This window comes from Hemitrygon akajei, chromosome 9, assembly GCF_048418815.1.
Source record: "Hemitrygon akajei chromosome 9, sHemAka1.3, whole genome shotgun sequence".
Lineage (NCBI taxonomy): Eukaryota > Metazoa > Chordata > Chondrichthyes > Myliobatiformes > Dasyatidae > Hemitrygon > Hemitrygon akajei.
Window position 1 is genome coordinate 46,221,874 of NC_133132.1, and position 20,605 is coordinate 46,242,478.

General features: G+C 40.1%; 1 protein-coding gene across 1 annotated transcript in view; it reads right to left on the reverse strand.

Moving 5' to 3' along the window:
• cd164 (CD164 molecule, sialomucin) overlaps positions 1 to 20,605 on the reverse strand; it is a 34,532-nt gene that overhangs the window by 8,647 nt on the left and 5,280 nt on the right. Inside the window, exons 2-5 of the mRNA XM_073055343.1 lie at positions 12,520 to 12,606; positions 3,437 to 3,505; positions 1,157 to 1,201; positions 920 to 982 (exon numbers count right to left, since the gene is read on the reverse strand). Coding sequence (XP_072911444.1) covers positions 920 to 982; positions 1,157 to 1,201; positions 3,437 to 3,505; positions 12,520 to 12,606 — 264 coding nt within the window. The remainder of the gene's footprint in view (positions 1 to 919; positions 983 to 1,156; positions 1,202 to 3,436; positions 3,506 to 12,519; positions 12,607 to 20,605) is intronic.

Genomic DNA, 20,605 nt, shown 5'->3' on the forward strand with positions numbered 1-20,605 from the left:
ACAGATGATGTATAGCCTGCCTAATGTTTCCACCATGTATTTTAATATCAAGGTGAGAAACTATTTCAATCTTTTGCATCAAGCCCTCAAGAGGATCAAAAGGAGAAGCAACTTCAACATGGTGCATCTGTGAAATTTTGTCCTAATACTGTGTAAAATTTTAATGAATGCTGAGGGGCACAAAGCCTACTCCCGTTTCGATTACGAATGCTCTTACACTGATTATGGTTATCTTTGTATGTACTCTGGCTGGAAAACTATTGGCTTTACTTCGTTCTGAGTCTAATCAGCAAATTGGGATTTGTATTTCTGGCCATAACTCAGATACATTAACCATAAATGAGGCACAGCATTAGTCTTGAGAACAGTTTTTAAGTTACTACAGTTGCAAATTCAGTAACCAAAAGGTTATTGACAAATTTGATGCCAAAGATATGAGCAAATTAGTTCATGTAAATTAAGTCATCCTCATTACTTGACTTTTCACCATAAAGGCATTACTGTTTTAGATTACAGTAATTTTTATTGCACTGCATTTACATACAATGCTTTCAAGGCATTTGCAGCTCCCACTTAAAAGTTAATATTTCATTGGTAATTACCTTGGCCACGAGTTTCATGGAGAAAATTTATTTGATACAAAATGTCTGGTTTCTCTGGCATATTACTAGATTACTAACCAACACCACAGGTTCTCTCCACCTGTCCTCCCAATCCCCACATATCAACAAGGCAATTTACTCGGCTAATTTATGAGATCTGGAAAATTCTAGAATTGGATCCAAACTGGCCACAGATCAACGTACTCCACATCTCTTCAATTAACCAAACCAACATGTCCAATAAAAGTTAAAGATATTAGTTATGCATAGAAGCTAAAGAGATTTTTTAATCCACTGATATCCTACAGACCCATTACCTGAAGTAGAATTTGTAGAATTGGAAGGTGAAGTAACTGGAGCTGAAGTTGCGGTTGTATGGGCTAAAGGACAAGAGTACGAAAAACGTTTATAAACCAGCACATTTGCACCCAGAAAGTTCAGTAAGAATTAAATTTAAGCAGAATTTAAAAGCCAAGAATTATGAAATCTTAACAGCAGAGACTGTCTATGTAATACAGATACCTACAGAAACTCCACCCACAGTTGCTAGTTACCTGTAGTACAAGTTTCATTTGGAGCCAAAGTTGTGTTTGCAGGGCCTAAAAAAAAAGTGAAAAGTGCATCAAAACTGTCAATTTTATAACAAGTAAATTCAGACCCTACACCACGGTATATGAAATTGCAAAATATAATCACACAGTATCAAGTTACTTTAAATCCAATGTCTACTTTGAAGACAAACTTTGGAAAGATCAATACTGGATAAGAATAAAGGAGTATGCTAATAGGGAGAGAATTACAAATAAAAACATAAAAGAAAATGTACTATTGTCCATTTTTGATCATAGGAAAAAAGGAAAAGACAATAGTCGTTTAATTTTACAAAGCATGCAAATGTTACAGGGAAAGAAACATTTATACAGTACCCCCAATATAACAAAATGTTTCATAGGAACCCAAGAAAGTTATCTTAGTCAAAATACATTTTTAAAAAGTATGTGAGAAAGTACAGTAGGAAATAAAAGCAGAGGGAATAAATATTTAGTTGTTTTACTTGGTAAAAATCTCCACATCTGTAAAACACTATTGTTTGCAATGTGATGATTAAAGTTTTATTAAGGCTCTGTAATGTTAAGTTTCCCTTTAAATGGAATCTAATGCTCTAAATGGACAAATTCCTGAGCTCGGATCTTAGTTGCCAAAGCATGACATGCAAGAGTATCTGGTCGCTCAAGGGGACCAGAATTGGAGAAACAGACCCAAGGACTGTAAAAATGATACCAAAAAGAGGGGGGGGGGGGGGGGGGGGGAGAGGAGAGAAAGAGAGAAAGAGAGGAGAAATCATTAAAGACATTGCTCTGTTTGGAGCTGGAAAAAAAATGGTATTATAGGCACAACATGCAAACAATGACAATTGAATTTTAACAACAGCATGACAAAAATCTAAAATAGTAAACAGCAATTCTGTGAATCTGAAATAAGAATAGAAAATGCTAGGAATGGTTAACAGGACATGCAGTACTAGTAACAAGTGAAAAAATGTTAACAATTTCTTATTTTTAATTTAGAGATACAGCAGGGCATTCTGAACCAATGAACTGTGCCACCAGCAATTTAACCCTTACCTAATCACAAGACAATTTACAGTATAATCACCAATTAAGCTAACCAGAGCAACTTTGGTCTGTGAGGTGAAACCCACGCAGTCAAGGGGAGAATGTACAAGCTCCTTACAGAGGGCACCCCGGAATTCAACACCGACACCGAGCTGTAATAGCATCGCGCTAACCATTACGCTACCATGGTTGATGACTTTTCATCAAAATTAGGAAAAGTTAGAAATCAAATGAGTCTTAAATGAAGAAGGATGAACATGGAGGAAACAAAGTTAACAGCCATAATAGGGAAGATACTAAAACCAATTAAATAATACAAAAAGTGGGGGGCACAGGCTTGTTAATCTTACCCACAAATGCACTGGGAATCAAAACACTAGTTTCGGGAAATAAAATAAAATGCTAATAGTAGCAAGGTCAGCAAAATCACACCCTCTCCCACTATTTGGAATATTTTTGTTTAAATGCCTTCAGTCAAAATGAAATAAGTGAAACCATCCCAGACTTTTCCAATTGTCAGATATTTGCTCACTCACTGAACCTATTTATATACCTTTATAGCATCAGTGCATCAACAAATTTAGTAACAATGCCTTCCTGTACCTAGAACCAAGGGGGTGTGGGGAAGAACCTTCATACTGAAGTAAACCCCAAGGAGAAACTTCGAATAGAAAGTCAGAAACAAAACCAAAGTACCTATGGCAAAATGCCAATTTTATCTACGATCACGTTGCTGGATTAATGACCTATCAAAAGTTTATTTAAGGAAAAAGGCTGTCAAGCCAAATTTTTCCAGAATTAAAAAAAATGATTTAAGGATAAGTAACAACTGTTTCATTGATTTATAAATATTGACTAACTAAACCAAGGGCAGAAAGGACTACACAATGCAGGACAGGACTCGGGACTACAGTTAGGAATTACCACTCATCTTGGAAAAATACAGAATACAAATACTTCAGCAATTGCTGTGGGGCTTCATTCTTAACTTACACGAATGATGTTTAAGTTAGTTTCTTAGAAAAAGTTGACTCAAGTGTCAGATTGCCCTCCAATCCTGAGTTGGTTGTCAACTTATCAGAATTTAAACTTCTGAACCTTTCCTTCTAATTTTAACCAGGTTTTTTAAAGAAAAGTTTGCAACTTATTCAGAGTACATTCATTATAGCCAATAGAAATCTGCGCCACTCGATACATGATTTGGGTGTTTTGACTCACCTGTACACATGGTTGCATTCAATGTTGAGCAATTTGACGATACATTTGATGCACACTTGCCACCATCACCTGTTTAATGTATTAAGTGTACACAAGATCACATTTTAAACACAGGTTTATGCAAAGGTGCCCTCTTTGTTTGAGTAATTTAAACTCCTATAATTCACTACCTTTTCATTTCCCAACCACCACCCTCCAGAAAAAAAAACAATTAATATCTTGACAATGCTAAAGTACAAGATTTTCAGCAGCACAGGTTTACTTCATATATATTAAAAATAATTTAGAACTATAAACTCTTCTCAGGCCTGCACCCAGGTACAGGTATCAATTTTAATTGACGTTTCGATGACGAACTCTGCCATCTGTATCAGGGATGATGCCTGGGCATGCACAGTCCAGTGGTATTTATAACACCAGAGGGACAGACGACAGGGGTATAAATACCGCCAGACTAGACATGCCCAGGCATCATCCCTGAAGATGGCAGAGTTTGTCATCAAAACATCAGTTAAAATTGAAATCTGTACCCGACTGGAAGCCCAATAAGATTGTTTTCATCATATATGTTGGGAAAGCACTAGATCCTTTTTCAACTTAGAACTCTTCAAACTAGAACTACATGATGATCAGCCTGACAGAGTAACTATATTACTCATTACAAGGACACCCGAAGATGGAAATACAGATGGACGAAGTGGGGAAGACAGCATACAAGATAAGGATACATGCCTTCACTGGAAGATCAGGAAGGTTATAGCACAGCTTCAGAAGACAATTAAGCCACAACTAGAGTACTATGTGCAACTCCAGTCATGGCACTATAGGAAGAATGTGGTTGCAAAGCAGGGGGTGCAGAGAGATTCACTGACACGTTGACAGATGAGGCATTTTATTTTTGGACCGAGTAGGTAATGGAAAGCGAGGGGGACCTAATTGAAATACACACAAGGGCGCAGAAATAATAGGCACCAAGAAAATATTTCACATACAAAATCAAAGTGTCAAGTCAGAAGATAGTGGAGATCAAAGGAAGAATTTTCTTCATCCAGAGGATGGCAGGCATTTAAAAAAAATGCATTTCCCCAGTGGGCGGAGGAAGCAGATACTCACATAATGTATTAGACAAGTATTTGAATTACCAAGACCCATTTCTGTGCTTTGACTAGTCAACTTCTCCCACTTATAATTCAACTTTCGACGGGAAGAAATATCTCCTCAAGTTATTTTAAAAATGCCATTACCACCACTTTATTGGCCATCTCTAATTATCCACAGGTAGCTAACTAACCTTCTATTTGAACTGATAGCATAATAGTTAGTTGTATCTAGGGAGCTTGCCATTACAGATGGCAATCAAACATAAGGTTGTGACAAGACAAATGCTGCCCATTCCAGACCTTTGAAATAACATTTTTATGAAGTGAATAAGGGGCTCCCCCCACCCCCAGCCAGTGCATAGGAGGCTCTTCGGCCCATGTTCACATGGAATATCAACACCAATCACCAGCATTTGGTCTACACCTCCAGGTGTTGTTGACTCAATCGCAACCTGTCCAGTCTCTCCTCATAACTAAACTGCTCCACCTCAGGCAACATCTTGGCGAATCTCTTCTGTGACTTCTCCAGTGAGATCGCATTTTCCCCCATGGTGTGTGTGCTTTCTATATATACACACACCCCAGCATCACAATCACATTTCCTTATCTCACATTAACTTGTGAAATGCAAACTAATGAACTAGCAAAGGAATTACTAAAGAATAAAAATGTTAAATACAAAAGGCAAACAAATGTTTGAATCCAAGGATCTGATTCAGATTAATGCTCAGGGGGACTTTAATGTTCCCACCACTAGTCCCTGCACCCCTATATACAGATGGACTGCCATTCTGTCAATTATCCGGAACTATTCCCGATTACTCCCCCCCCCCCCCCACCATTTTTATTCCTCTTTGATGTTCCATTTCAATAATATAAGCATTCACATTTGGTTACAATATTTGTATCTTCTTATTGTATAATATTTCCCATAAGGCAGGAATTAGTCTTTTCATTCTCCTCTCCCCCACCAAACACACTGCCATCTTGCCCAGGGAGCAACGAGAACACAAGAAATAAAGAGAAACCACAGACCTGCATCACAGTGCATCTGGTCTGCCACTCGACTGAATCACTACACCACTTCCATTTCCCTCGCGCTCAGAAACTGGAGTTTTGGATATCAGAGAAAAGAGCCGGAGCAGCTTACTCTGCCAGTCAACAACAGCATGGCTGATCTGATCTTGTTTCCTACATCCTCAATTCCCTATTTAGAGGCATAGGGTGGACCAGCCCAAAGAGCAGCACTGCCCAGCAACCCACCTATTTAACAATAGCCTAATCACGGGACAATTTTACAATGACCAATTAACCAACTCGTCTTTGGATTGTGGGAGGAAACCGGAGCACCCGGAGGAAACCCACATGGATCGCATACAAACTCCTTACAGATGGCACTGGAATTGAACTCTGAAACGCTGAGGTGTAATAGCGTCTCACTAGCCACCACACAAAAGGTGCTGAAATTGCTACAGCACAAAGGAGGGAAATATTAGAACATCTACAATAAACTCGGGCCCCACAGCTCTTTGGAAGAGAATTCCAAAGACTAAAACCATATAACAAAATGCCTCCTCAATGCAGTTTTTCAATTGACATCGCTTAATTCTGAAGTATACCAACTAGCTCTAGAATTCCCCCCCAGAGTGCAAAGAACTTCAGTTATGCCATCAGGTCAACTTAACCTTCAATGAGATCACCCCATTCTTACCTAGAATGCATAAAATGCTAATGGAATAGCTCATGAAATAACCTTTGCATTCCTTGGAATCAACCCAGTGACACTTCTGAACTGCCTCCAAAACAAATACATTACCGCCTGCAGCACTTTAGATGGGGTCTCACCAAAATCTGAACTGTGGCAAGATTTTCCTGTTTTGCATAGAACTGTCTCTGCAATAAATGTCAACAGTTAATTTGCCTTCTTTATTAGTGACTGCATGCCAACATGTTCTGTGCACATGAACACCCAGATCCTTCCCTACTACAGTTACTTGAATATTTCAATTCTCCATTTTTTTTTTACCCCATATTCCAAATTTCTGCCCAAACGATCTACAGTCTTTGGGCCTCTACTTATTTTCTTATCCAATGTTTAATCATTTGCATATCTGACTGCAATTCGGAGTTAGAATATGCACTCAGTGACCACTTTATTAGGTACACCTTCTCACTAATGCAAGTACCTAATCAACCAATCACGTGGCAGCAACTCAATGCAGAAAAGCATGCAGACATGGTCAAGATGTTCAGTAACTGTTCAGCCCAAACATCAGAATGGGGGAAGAAAGCTGATGGAAGTGACTTTGACTGTGGAATGGTGGTTGGTGCCAGATGGAATGGTTTGAGCTTCTCAGAAACTGCTGATCTCCTGGAATTTTCACATAAAGCATGAAGTGAATGGAAGTTCTACGGAAAAAATGCCTCATTGATGGGAGAAGTCAGACGAGAATGGCCAAACTTGTTCAAGCTGACAGGAAGGCAAGAGTAACTCAAATAACCATGCATTACAACAGTGGAATGCAGAAGAGCATCTCTGAACGCACAACACATTGAAACCTTTTAAGTGGAGAAGCAGAAGATTACACCAGTTTCCACTCCTGTCAGCTAAGAACAAGAAACTGGGGCTTCAATGGCTACAGGCTTACCAAAACTGGACAGCTGAAGATTGGAAAAGCTTGCCTGGTCTGACTAATCTTGATTTCTGCTGTGATATGCAGATTGTAGGGTCAGCATTGGTATAAACAAAATGAATCCACAGATTCCTGCCTTGTGTCAATGGTTCAGGCTGGTGGTGCTGTGTGATGCTATGTCAACACGGACCAGAATCTCTTATGTTTCCAGCACCTTACTGAATCTATGCTACGAAGAATACAGTCTGTCCTGAGGACAGAGAGGGATCCTATCCAGTACAGTGTCCCCCGCTTTACGAATGTTCACTTTACGCCGCTTCGCTTTTACAAAAGACCTACATTAGTAACCTGTTTTCGCATTACAAAGAGGATTTTCGCTTTTACGAAAATTTTCCCCATATAAATTAATGGTTCATTGCTTTACACCATTTCGGCTTAAGAAAGGTTTCATAGGAACACTCTACCTTTGTTTGGGGGGGGGGGGAGAAGAGAGACACTTGTACTATAAAGGTGTACCTAATAAAGTGGCCATTGAGTGTAAATTTATGACATGATTGAATACCATTTAAAAATTACTCTCTTATCCCCTCAATCTTTTTCTTAGTCTCATCCATAATATCACTATTCACATGCACATCAATTAGAACTTCTCCCTCTCACCACATTCCTCTCCCGCTCCAACAGCACTTGGTGCTCATACATATAGCTACAGAAAGCAATATATCTGTCCGCTATTAATTCCTTTATACTCCCCATCTTGAGTGGCTTCCTGTTTGAGAAAGTTGTGGCCAGTCAGCTCACCTTGCTCTTCTTTGCACATTACAAGAAATTATAGTTGTTGGTTCGACCACTCACCCAGTCTACAGTCTAACATATCCAGGTAATCGTATCCCTCCCATGAATCATTAACGACCAAAGTTCAGACTCCACCGCATTAACTCAAGGCTGATGTTTTACAAGCTGTATACAGTTACTACAGATAGAACAAGCAAATACAAAATGCTGAAGATTTCTGCAGCACAGACTGCAAGTTAAAAATAAGGACACTGAAAAGCAACAAACATAATGCAATACAACACTCTAACTTGCACTGTAATGTCCTTGGGGCATATAAAGAATCAATCACAACTATTGAGATTTAGCCAAAAAAAAACTAGCAACTAAAAATCCAATAAAATCAGATCAAAATTAACATCTAATTCTGAGAGATAAGGTTTTAAATAAATTTCAGCTTTTGCAATTAAGTGCAGGAAGAACTTCCATGGAAGTTATAGCAACCTGCAATGAAAAGTGATGCAAAATAAATCTAGTGAAGGATTATACATTTCTTTGCCGTTGTGCACAAACAGTTTGAAGCTTATTTCTTCAGATGTTGACATGTAGGGCACACAGGTGCACAACTCCACTCCTAGCACCAACTTTCATTTTCTTTGTAAAAAAGTGTACAACATTGACTTACAAAGCAATTGAGTACACGTGATCAAAGAATCCAATGATCCACTACTGTCTAGCGGTACTAACCTCAATAATAATGACATGCTTTGAGCAGCTGGTCATGAACTGCATCAAACCCTGCCTTCTCACTACATTGTACCCCTATCAGTTTGCACATCACCCAAATCGCTCCACCAATGATGCAATAGCCTCTGGCATCTACTCAGTCCTGTCCCATTTGGAGAATGCGTCTCCTCCATCAGAATAGTGTTCATCGGCTTCAGTTTGGTGTTTGATACGATTATTCCTCAGGAGCCGATGGACGAAATGTCCTTGTTGGGTCTCAACACATCCTTCCATAAATTGATCTTGGATTTCTTGACAGAGACACCTCAGACAGTCTGTGGTGGCAGCAACATCTCTAGCTCAATCACGATGAGCTCCAGAGACCCCAGAGCCACATAAAGCCCAATAATGTTCACACTGCCGATTCACGATTGTATTGCTAGATCCCGGAGATGTACCAGAAGCGCTGCGTTTGCACAGCCCTCAGCATTGTCAAGGACCACTTCCATCCATTGACCTCCTTCTACCATCAAGCAGGAGGTACTGGAAGGACTGAGGCTGCATTACAGCTTCTTCCCCTAGTCTGCAACACTTCTGAACGCCCCGCTACCAACCAATACACATTATTTATGAAAGCACCAGTAGCATTAAGTTGTTGTATATCTAACTAGGTTGTATGTGCACTTTGTGTCAACTTAAACGCTGACAGAAATTCTTTTTATCTGTTAATATTATTTTATGTGCTGTATGTACTGTGTTTCTCTTAGTCCAAGAGAAATGGTGTTTCATTTAGCTCTATACACGGATATGGTTCAATGACAATAAATCTGAACTTGATAAGCACGAATGTACAACTAAGTACATCCAGTTAAGGGGAGATGTCCAAGGTGTGACATGTGCCTGGAACACAGTGCAGAGGCAATACAATAGGGAAATCTAAGAGAATCATAAGTAGACTCACAGATGCAAGAAAAGTGAAGGGTTATGGGCTGTGTAGAAGAGCAGGGTTAGATTGATTTTAGAGTAATTTTATACAGATCAGCATATCATGGGTTGAAGGGCCTGTGGTGTGTTCTAAACTCAAAAGAATTAGTCACATTTACACACACACACACACACACACACACTCACACACTCACACACTCACACACTCACACACTCACACACTCACACACACACACTCACACACTCACACACTCACACACTCACACACACACACACACACACACTCACACACACACACACACACACACACCATACACACACACACACCATACACACCATACACACACACACACACAGTAATTTACATTTTTTCTATAATGCTTTGCAAAGTTTCACAACATCTGCTGGTGATATTAAACCTAATTTTGGTCTGTCCTCCCAAACTGCAATATCTCACATTTGTCAGGATTAACCTCCATCTACCATTTCTCTGCCCACGTTTCCATCTGGTCAGTAGATAATCAGACTGAGGCCCCAGCATTGATCCTTGCAGCATACCAGCAATCTCTAGTTAAAACAACCTACCTTCTCCCCTTTAATCCTGCCCGACAAGTACAACTCAAGGCCCCCCTTTAACCCTCCTGATTCACCTTTTGAAAATTTTCCTGCTTCCTACAATTCAAAGGCAGTCAGTTTGCAGCTTGGTAAACATTACACGCTTCCAAATTCTTTTGACTAAATTTGTAATGTCTTGTTATTCAATAAAGTTTCAACCAAACATCATCATCTACCTCAATCTTCCCCTTAGGAAAATATTAGTCCCAAATTTTGACTAGATGGCCTTTAAACAACACTGACGTCAGATGCAGGCTTGCTCAGTAACAACTACTCCGTCTCCTCTCACAAGCTCCTGCCTAACACAGCTGTAAATAGCCTTTCTCCAATTTGGCACTTACTCCCCTCCCAACCAGCCCACCTAACCTCCAATCATCTGGTGAGACCAATTTCCCCAATACTAGGTGTAACATAGCCATTCTCTGGTAGATTTTATCTACAAACCACGTCAATAAATATTCTTGGATGCACCTAATGAATTCTGCCCTCAGCTCTGACATTACGGGAGTCTAACTACTGGCAGACAATAAACAAAATCTAATTCAGTTAAATTAGTAATTGAGGATGTGTCATTAGTAATGGGATCATGAAATTACAAGATTACCACAGAATATCTCACTTCACTAAACCCATTTTGAATTGAAAACTTAGGTCCTTAATTTGTTTGTTATATGTAATACCAGCTCCACTGTGTAGACTTACAACTGCCTTCAGAAATGGCTTACTCAGTCGTATCAAGCTGCTTTTTAGGTTGGCTATGAATTCTGGCCTTACCAGCAGACTTCACTCCCTGTAAAGGATTAAAAGCAACATTGGGTATTTGAAAATAACAATTAAAAGCAGAGTAATCTCTCTGAGAACACCTTCATTCCTTCTGTGAACCTAGTCGACAGAACTAGACTAATTCAACATAGAGGCCATTTGACACGTTCCACATGGGAAAAGATGCAGAAGGAAGTGGACATGCAGCCAAAAAAACAGCATTTTAAATACACCTGCTTTCACAATCAACAACTCTTACTCATTAACTACAACTTTAGGTCTGTCAGCATCTTCGCAAATTCCTAACAGCACCAAGTTACTTCACACAGGTCACATCCATGCCAAATCAGTAGCAGAGCAGTGTGGAATAAATATGATGTTTGCAGTTTGAAAAAGGGAGATTAAATGATACAACTCTTAACAGTGTGGGTACAATCCACTATGGCCTTCCAGACCAGTACCACCAAAAACTGGAATTTAAAAAATACTCAACTCCCCAATGAAACAGTCAACTTTTAAACTACATTGCTCCTACTGACCCATTGTTTTGAGATTTCCAAATATTCCAAATTATTTTAATATTCTAAATATGTATTCCATAGAACATTCCAGAAATACCTTGAAAAAAAAGCTCAAGCTTACTTTCCACTTATTTAGATGTATGCGATCAGGACCTAGCAGCAATACTTGTAGAATTTTGCACTGGAGGCCCCATTTATCCCATCATCTGAACAAGATCGACATTTACCTTCGCCTGCAGCATCACACCATAACATTCCTTCCGCATCTTTTATTGTTCAAAGTATTTACACATCCTGGAAATTACTCAATACATTTAAAATACAGCTCCATCCACAAAACTCAAGACACAGCTATTCAGTTCCTCTAACCAGGAGGACAAGTCTATAACGTGTATTTCAATAAAATTATTTATCACTTTTTATTTTCAACCACATTCTGTTATATATTACAGAAGGTACAGAATCAGAGAAATAGAACACAGTGGATAGGAGGGTCTGCTGCTGAATCCACAACAACCATAGTACACTAATCCAATTTTATCCCTTACACATTCACACTGACGTAACACTGCCACAGTTTCTATCGCTCAGTGACACATCAAGGACAACAAAGTAGCCGGTTAACCTACACGTCTTTGGGAAGCAGAAGGAACATGGAGGGCTGGAAGAAACCAACGCACCATAGGAAGAAACTGAAGATTTCACAAACCCAACCCCAGTGATCAGGATTAAACCTGGACTTCTGGCAATTGAACAGTTCCAAGTAATACCCTAACCGCTTCAACTACATCTGAAGACTTTTAATAGCAGTTTTCCCCTCGATGAGCAAACCTTTTGTGTGTCTGTACTCAAACTATGGTTTTTATTTAAAAAGGTTACTTATTATCAATACAAAACATTCAAGATGTGCTGTGCAACTTGCATGAAACACACCAGACTCTTAAGGTAATACATAAATCAGTTAAAAAATTGACAACATTAAACTTGAGTTCATGATGAATTCTTACCTTGACAAACTTGCCAAAAGCAGGTCATGTTGAGTTTTGTACTGTTGACATTACAATCAACGCAGCTCTTAAACTCTGAGCATTTGTCTAGAAATGAATTTAAAAAGTTAGTCCAACTGGTGACAATACTTTAAAAACATTTAATACAAAGTTATCAAAGCTAAAAATTGCAGATGAAATGCAAGAACACACTTGAGAAATCAGGAGGGCTAATAAAAAAGATGAGGTTGCACTGGTAGACAAGGTAACAAAAGCATCCCAAGGGCTTCATCGAGATTAGGACAAAAGGGCAGCAAGGGTCAGAATTGGTCATTTTGGAGATCAGTTACATCAGATACATGGAGCGGAATGAGACGGGGGAGAGATCTTAAATTTTTTTTTTGCACCTGTAGTTACTTGAAAAACACAAGATCTATCTACATAACTAAGGCACAAGAGTAGTGAGGTCATGAAATGTAGCTGGATTTCAGATGAGGTGCTTGCTATCTTGTGGCAAAATAGGGTGGATAAATATCCAGGCTCTGACGAGGCGACCTGTCGAACCTATTGGGAGGTTAGTGCCGAAATTGTGGGGTCCCTGACGGATGAGGTGCCAGAGAATTGCAGGGTAGCAGATGATGTTTCACTGTTTACGAAAGATTATGAATAAGCGAGGATATTACAGGCCAGTGAGCCTGATGTCAGTTAAGCGCAAACTACTGGAAGGTATTCTGAGGGACAGGATATACAAGTATTTGGATAGACAAGGCCTGATTAGTCAAGATGGCTTTGTGTGTAGTGTGTCTAATTAACCTGGAATCCTTTTTTGAAGAGGTTACAGGGAAAGTTGATGAAGAAAAGGCAATGGACATCATCTACATGGACTTTATCAAGGCCTTCGACAAAGTCCCACGTGGAAAGCTGGTCCAGAAGGTTGACCAGACTTGGCTGTCAGGATGAAGCATTAAATTGGATTCAGCATTGCTTAGCGGGAGAAGGCAAAGGGTGGTGCTAGACGGCTGCCTCTGACTGGAATCCTGTGGCTAGTGGTGTGCTATAGGGATTGGTGATGGGTCCATTGTTGTTTATCGTCAATATTAAAGATGGTATACTGGATTAGGAATTTTACAGATGATATCAAGATTGGGGGCATAGTGAACACCAAGAAAGGCTATCAAAGCTGTGCAGTGTCTTTCATCCAGCTCAAAAATAGCAGATGGAACTTGAAAGGATAGGGTTGGAAAGAGCTTCTGGCACATTGCCCTTCATAAATCAATGTATGATTACATGAGTTGGGATGTAATGTTGAAGTTGGTAAAGCCTAATTTGGAGTATTGTGCACGGTTCTCATCACACATACAGGAAAGATATCAATAAGGAGCAGATAAAGTTTACAAGGACATTACCGGACTTGAGACCCAAGTTATAGTGAAAGGTTGCATAGGTTAGGACTTTATTTCCTAGACATTGAAAGAAAATAGGAAGATCTTACAGAGGTATATAACATTATGAGGTATAGATATAAACATATGCAACAACTTTTCCAAAGTTGCATAAGGTTAGAACTAGAGGCCATAGATTCAGGGTGAAAGATTAAATACTTAAGGGGAACCTGAAGGGAGAACTACTTCACTCAAGCTGGTGAGAGTGTGGAACAAGTTGCCAGAGGTTCAACTGCAATACTGGAAAGAAGTTTGGATAGATACATGGATGAGTGCGATATGAAGGGCTTTGGTCTGGGTACAGGTCGGTGGGACCAGGCAGAAAAATAGGTCAGTGAGGACTGGATGGGCCAAACAGCCTATTTCTGAACTGTAGTGCTCCATGATTGGGAATCAAAAAAACAGCTGCCATCTCCTTGCTATGGGTCCTGGCAATGATAGTCTGTCTTTACCAACTTTCAACAGTAAATTACAGGCCGTAGCTCCTTTACTGCAAAAACCCTGTAATCTCATCTCTAATCCTGCCAACAGAAACAGCTCTTTTTACTATCTGGGTCCCTCCATTAAATTTCAACCCAAATCCTAGTTCCAATTTTCCTACCCTGGCAACATCATTGTAAATTCCTCGACACCCTTTCCAGCTCGATCTCTAACACCTCCAGTCTTTCCTCTAAAATGGTGATTGGATGTGTATGCAGTAATTGAGCCAAGACCTGACTACTGTTGTGATTCTTGGACATGGTACAGCAAATTATACTGCTGCTTTATATTTGCACATTCACTGTGACCCGTGGCTTTCCTCCAACACACCAAAGATGCAGTTAGGTTAATTGGCTCTGTAAAGTATCTTAGTTTAAGTTAATGCCAAAAATAATTAACAGGAAACTGATAGGCAAATGAGAGAATAATAAGGGGAATGACATTGATGGGGCTGCCCTCCTGGAAGCTGCAGGTCAAATGTCTTCCTAGGTTGTAAGAAAACCTCTCTGCACTTATATATTGTGCCTCAATAAAGGAATGGATTGTATACATCTTTTTAAAATCATCCTGCTGGTTTTGCTACTTTTAAGGATCCTTGAATATATGCTAACAGTCCCTTAATAACTTTCCAATTACTGTATATTCTCTTGCTTTGTTGCTGCCAAGTGTCTTCAAGTCCCCTGGCACCAACCGTGTAGTCAGGGAGGGCTGAAGAATGTTCAAGGCCCTCCTTTGCTTTCTGTAACAGCCTCAGTATACCCTTCTCCAATGCATGGTGATGTAACCACATTCAAATGCTAAACCCTTAAAAATTTTCCTCTCAACACACTGTTACGTACCCCGTAACTGGGTCACTTACCAGCAAAGATAGAGAGGTCCGTTGAAGTCTGATGGTACTATTTTTAACAGTATTTATTGATACAAATACACAAAACAATGTCAATGCAAACATACAGATAATATACGTCGTCAATACTAAATCTAAAAGCGTGGGTATAATAATAATAAGAAGAAATAGCTCTATCGTTGTCTAGGGGATAATGTATTGTCCGATGGAAATATGAAAGTCACTCAGTTCATTCATGCTTTTGGGTTGGAGAGAAAGACGGGTTTAAAACTTGCCCACTCCTTTTATGATGTCAATCCTTCGAGAGTCGTTGGGAGTTGGTTTCCCCGTTGTTAGCTAAAAACCTTTCGGCCGTGGAAAAGGGCCCACGGATCCGGACACACGTGGCCTTTCCCCTGGTTTCTTGCTATTACGGGATCGTTAGTGTTTCTTCTGGTGCATCTGAGGGGCTGTTCCCACAGACCCTCTTTTATCCTGACTCACAGGGTCTCAGATGTCAATCAGGTTGAGATGATGCAATCCCTCCACCAACCTCCCCCTCGGTTCATTGCCTGGGGGGGGGGGGTTTCGATGCATCGTGCAGGATGCAATACACAAGTCCGTCACCAAGAGACAATAGCTGGTATCAATGGGTTCGCCTCTCGGAGGTCAGGACACATTCCAACCCTTTTGTGGATTCTGCATGTCTTTCTCTCATTTCCTGTGTCCCCTGAACTGACTTAATAGTGATCTTGCGATTCTCACAAAGGAGGGGGCTACCCCGCACCCTTCGGCCCCTCAGAGCTGTGGCACATTCGTAACAACACACAAAATGCTGGTGGAACACAGCAGGTTGTATTGCTCATCCAACCTAATACTTTGTTGAGACACAACACGGCCATTAACCTCATCTTTGTGAAAGCACTATAGGATATTGATAATTTCACCCACATCTTCTGCCTCTGCTGACAGGTTACTTTTAGACTCTGATACCTCCCATCATCCACTGGTTTTAATGGATTTACCTGCATTTTTCTCTACTCTGCTTTCCTTCAATTTCACTCCCTGGTTGTGTTATTCCGCTAGGCTTTCTGGTGCCAGATCCTTCTGCTATCTCACATAAAGATTCCCCTACTGCGCATGGTCATCGCCATTTGGTGTCATCGTTATCTAGAGTGGGTAGTCCAACCGTGAGAACCTGTCTACTTTCAAATTCAAATCTCTTCCTTAAAAGCTTGCAAATGTTCAAGACCTATTATTTTCAAGGAGTTGTTGCCATGCCACTTTTTCTAAGCGTCTTCTCAGTCTAATACATTGGCTATGTCCCATTTTTAACTTTGCCACTGTTCTATAATCTTGCTAAATGTCACTGAATTATAATTTACCCAGTAATATTCCTGCTACCTGCCTAGCTCCAATTCCCCAAATAGAAACATTTTCCAACCCCATCTTATGCTAAATACAGCTTCCAAAGATAGATTTAGAAAGTGCAGGACAATAATCTAGTTTTGCATGGGCATCTGAAATTCCCTCAATACTTAAGATGCATTCCTCATGCTAATTCCAAATAGTTGCATCCCTCCCACTGCAAAAATAGAAATTAGACTTTCTTTGCTATAACCAACTTTAAAATAAAATGACCAGGCAGCTGCAATGTTATTAGTTATCTGTTTGAACAGGTACAATTTTTTTAAGCTTATTAATAAATATACATGACTTTCAACCTCTGCATAGATTGCGGATGGACGCAAGTGAATTTTCAGATGCTTGAAAGCACCAAGCAACCAAAAGAGCGAGGCAGCAAATAATGAGACAATAAAAAAACTTCCAGATAATGAATGGCGGAAAACATCATAGATAATACTTCTGTTTACTGCAGTGGTCACACCAGGCTTCAGATAGCAGATGGGTGATCACCAGAAGGGAAAAAGCTGCCTAAAGTACAGTGATAGTGATAGGACACTCGATAGTTAGAGGCACAGACAGCAATTTCTGCGGTTGTGAAAAAGACGTCAGGATGCTATGTTGCTTAGGGTCCAGGATGTCTCAAAGCTGCTGCAGAAGATTCTCAATAGAGAAGGCAAGCAGGCAGAGGTCAGGGTATACACTGGCACTAATGACATAGGTAGAAAGGGGGAAGAGAACCTGTGTAGTGAGTGTAAGAGAGTTATGGAAGAGGCTGGAGAGCAAGACCTCTAAAGTAATCTCTGGATTACTCCCAGTACCATGTGCTAGTCAAGGCTGTAATAGGATGATAATATAGATGAATGAGTGACTGAGGGAGTGGTGCAGGGGTCAGGGTTTCAGATTTCTGGATCACTGGGATCTCCCATGAACAGCCAATCACCTTGCAGGTAGGTTTGTTAGAGCTGTTGTGGAGGGTTTAAATTAATTAGGCAGGGATGGGAACCAGAGTGCTAGGGCTAAAAACGGGCAGTTGGTATACGAAGTCAATGCAGTGTGTAGTAAGACATACTGGGACAGGTAGGTGACAGGGCAAAATTACAGTCAGTGGGATGAGCGAAATTGTAACACAAGACCATAGATATAGGAGCAAAATTAGGCCATTTGGCACCACCATTTCATCATGGCTGATCAATTTCCTCTCAACCTCATTCTTCTGCTTTCTCCCCGTAATCTTTCACGCCCTGACTAATCAAGAATCAACCTCCGCTTTAAACAGACCCAATGACCTGGCTTCCACAGGTGCCTGTGGCAATGAATTCCAAAGATTCACCACCCGCTGCCTAAAGCAATTCTTTATCTCCATTCTAAATGGACGTCCCTCGGGGCCTAGGCACGGGGGCTAAAAGGGTGACAATACAGGACTGAAGTGTTATATTTGAATGCACGTCGTATATGGAATAAGATTCTTGATCTTGTGGCGCAATTAGATGGGCAGGTACGACATTGTGTGCATCACTGAGTCACAGCTGAAAGAGCACAGTTGGAACTAAATACCCAAGGACACACATTGTATCGAAAGGACAGGCGGGTAGACAGAAGGGCAGGTGGCTTTGGTGTTAAAAAGTGAAATCAAGGCCCATCAAGAGGAAAGGCAATTCCAAAGGAGTAAGGAACCAGATCCGATTGTGAAGGTTAAGGAATTCTTAAAGGCAGAGAGCATAATATGATAGGATTCACCCTGCAGTTTGAGAGGCAGAAGCTAAAGTATGTGTCAGTATTACAATGGAGTAAAGGGAATTATAGAGGCATGAAGAGGAGTTGGCCAAAGTTGATCGGAAGGGGACACTAGCAGGGAAAACAGTAGAACAGCAATGGTTGGAGTTTCTGTGAGCAATTCAGAAGTCACAGAATAGATACATCCAAAGATGAGTAAGTATTCCAAATGGAGGATGATACAGCCATGGCTGGCAACCAAAGTCAAAGACAGCATACCATATAGCAAAAATCTGTGGAAAGTTCGAGGATTGGGAAGCTTTTAAAAACCAAAAGGCGGCAAATAAAGCTACAAGAAGAGAAAAGATGAAATGTTAAAGTAAGCTAGCCAATAATATCAAAGATCAGGGAACTGCAGCTGGATGGAATTTCTGGAACATGCACTGAGGAACAAGGAGCTTGAACACCTTGCAGTGATGGGAAAAATTAATGGAAGAAAAAGTCACGCTTGACAGTGCATGACATTCATGAGTTACATCAAGGAATGGACAGTCAGATTAAAGAAAGATGAAAGACCATGATCGCCCAAGTCATACAACGTGGCACATAATGATGATGATTCTTGTAGACAGTGATTTCTGGTTAAATGGGCCAACAGTTAACTGGGACATCCACTTATTTGGGACAACTCCTAAAGAGCAAAAATTTATTGAGAAAACAGCAAGGGCTTCCTTTGTTTATTTGGGACACTATGCTGCTTAATTGGGGTAGGAAACTATTGCCACAATTTCTAATTAGCGCCAGTCACGTGCGCTTGCATTGCTGTTATTTACACCATGCTTCAAGCTCTAAATAGCGTCAGTAACGTGTTTGTTTTCAAAAAGCAGTGACTTTTTTAAAAAATCACTGAGAGTTGTTGAGAAATAAGCAGTAAGACGATTCAGAATTGTTTTGCTCACTGCAGTTTCAAGCATTTGGGTTTGGAGATGCCAGAAAGAGCTGGGAGCGAAAATGAAACAATATCAGTACTTCAAGTTAGGAACTAAGAAGAGTTTGAAGGTATCAACAAACATCTTGAATGTTACAATTAAAATGAAAATTTAGAGGATGCAATTGTCAAAAGCACTGTATGGTGGCAATCCATTATCTGCACAACGTCAAACACGAGGAAATCTGCAGATGCTGGAAATTCAAGCAACACACACAAAATGCTGGTGGAACACAGCAGGCCAGGCAGCATCTATAGGAAGAAGCACTGTCGATGTTTCGGGCCGAGACCTTTCATCAGGACTCACAAGGTGTCGGCACCAATTTTGTTCATTTACAGTCAAAAGAACTTGACGGGGATTAATTCCTCCAGTAAGTATTAGGAGCTAAAATAGTTTTATATTACTGTTGTAGTATTGGTAGTGTGTGTTGCTCAGATTGTCCTTTTAAAAAAAAAATACCCATTTAATGATTTCCATGAAACTCCAACTAATTGAGACAACCACTTAATTGGACAACTGGTCCCAATTAAGCAGAAAGCACTGTATTTATCTGATAAGTGAAAGGATGGTCAGCAGTGGAAGGTCATTATTCTGGCCAGAGGTCCAGGACCATAGTGTTCTGCAGGATTCAATGCTGAAGCCTCAAAATACATGAAAATGTAGATGGGTTGGTTGACAAAAATTGGTACAGCTGTTGACAGTGTAGAGGGCTGTCAAAAGATACAGCACCATATAGATGAGCTGCAGGTATGCGAAGAGAAGTGACAGATGGAGTTTAACCTGTTAAGCGTAAGGTGCTGCATTTTGGGATGTCAGTTGTAAAGTCAAAGTGAATGGCTAATGGCAAGACCCTTATACATTCGATTCAAAAAATGATCTTTGGGTCCAAGGTCACTAGTTGGACATGGAAATACAGGGAATGGAGGGATATGGATCATGTACAGAAAGAAGAAATTTGGGGGACGTCACGTGATGACGTAGGATCGAGACGTGGAAATCCAGCTCTCCCGTAAAAATCAATAAATCAGACGAAGATGAAGAGACAAACAAAGAAGAGCAACAGGAAGAGGTTGGAGGTGACATTGGAGACATAAAAAAATCTTTGGTGCAAATAATGCATGAATTAAAAGCATTAAAAGTAATAACAAAGATATTAAAAATATGAAGATTATGTTTGATAAAATGATGAAAAGACAGGACAAAATGGACAAGAAAATTAAAAACTTGGAAGAAACAACGGGAGACACCAT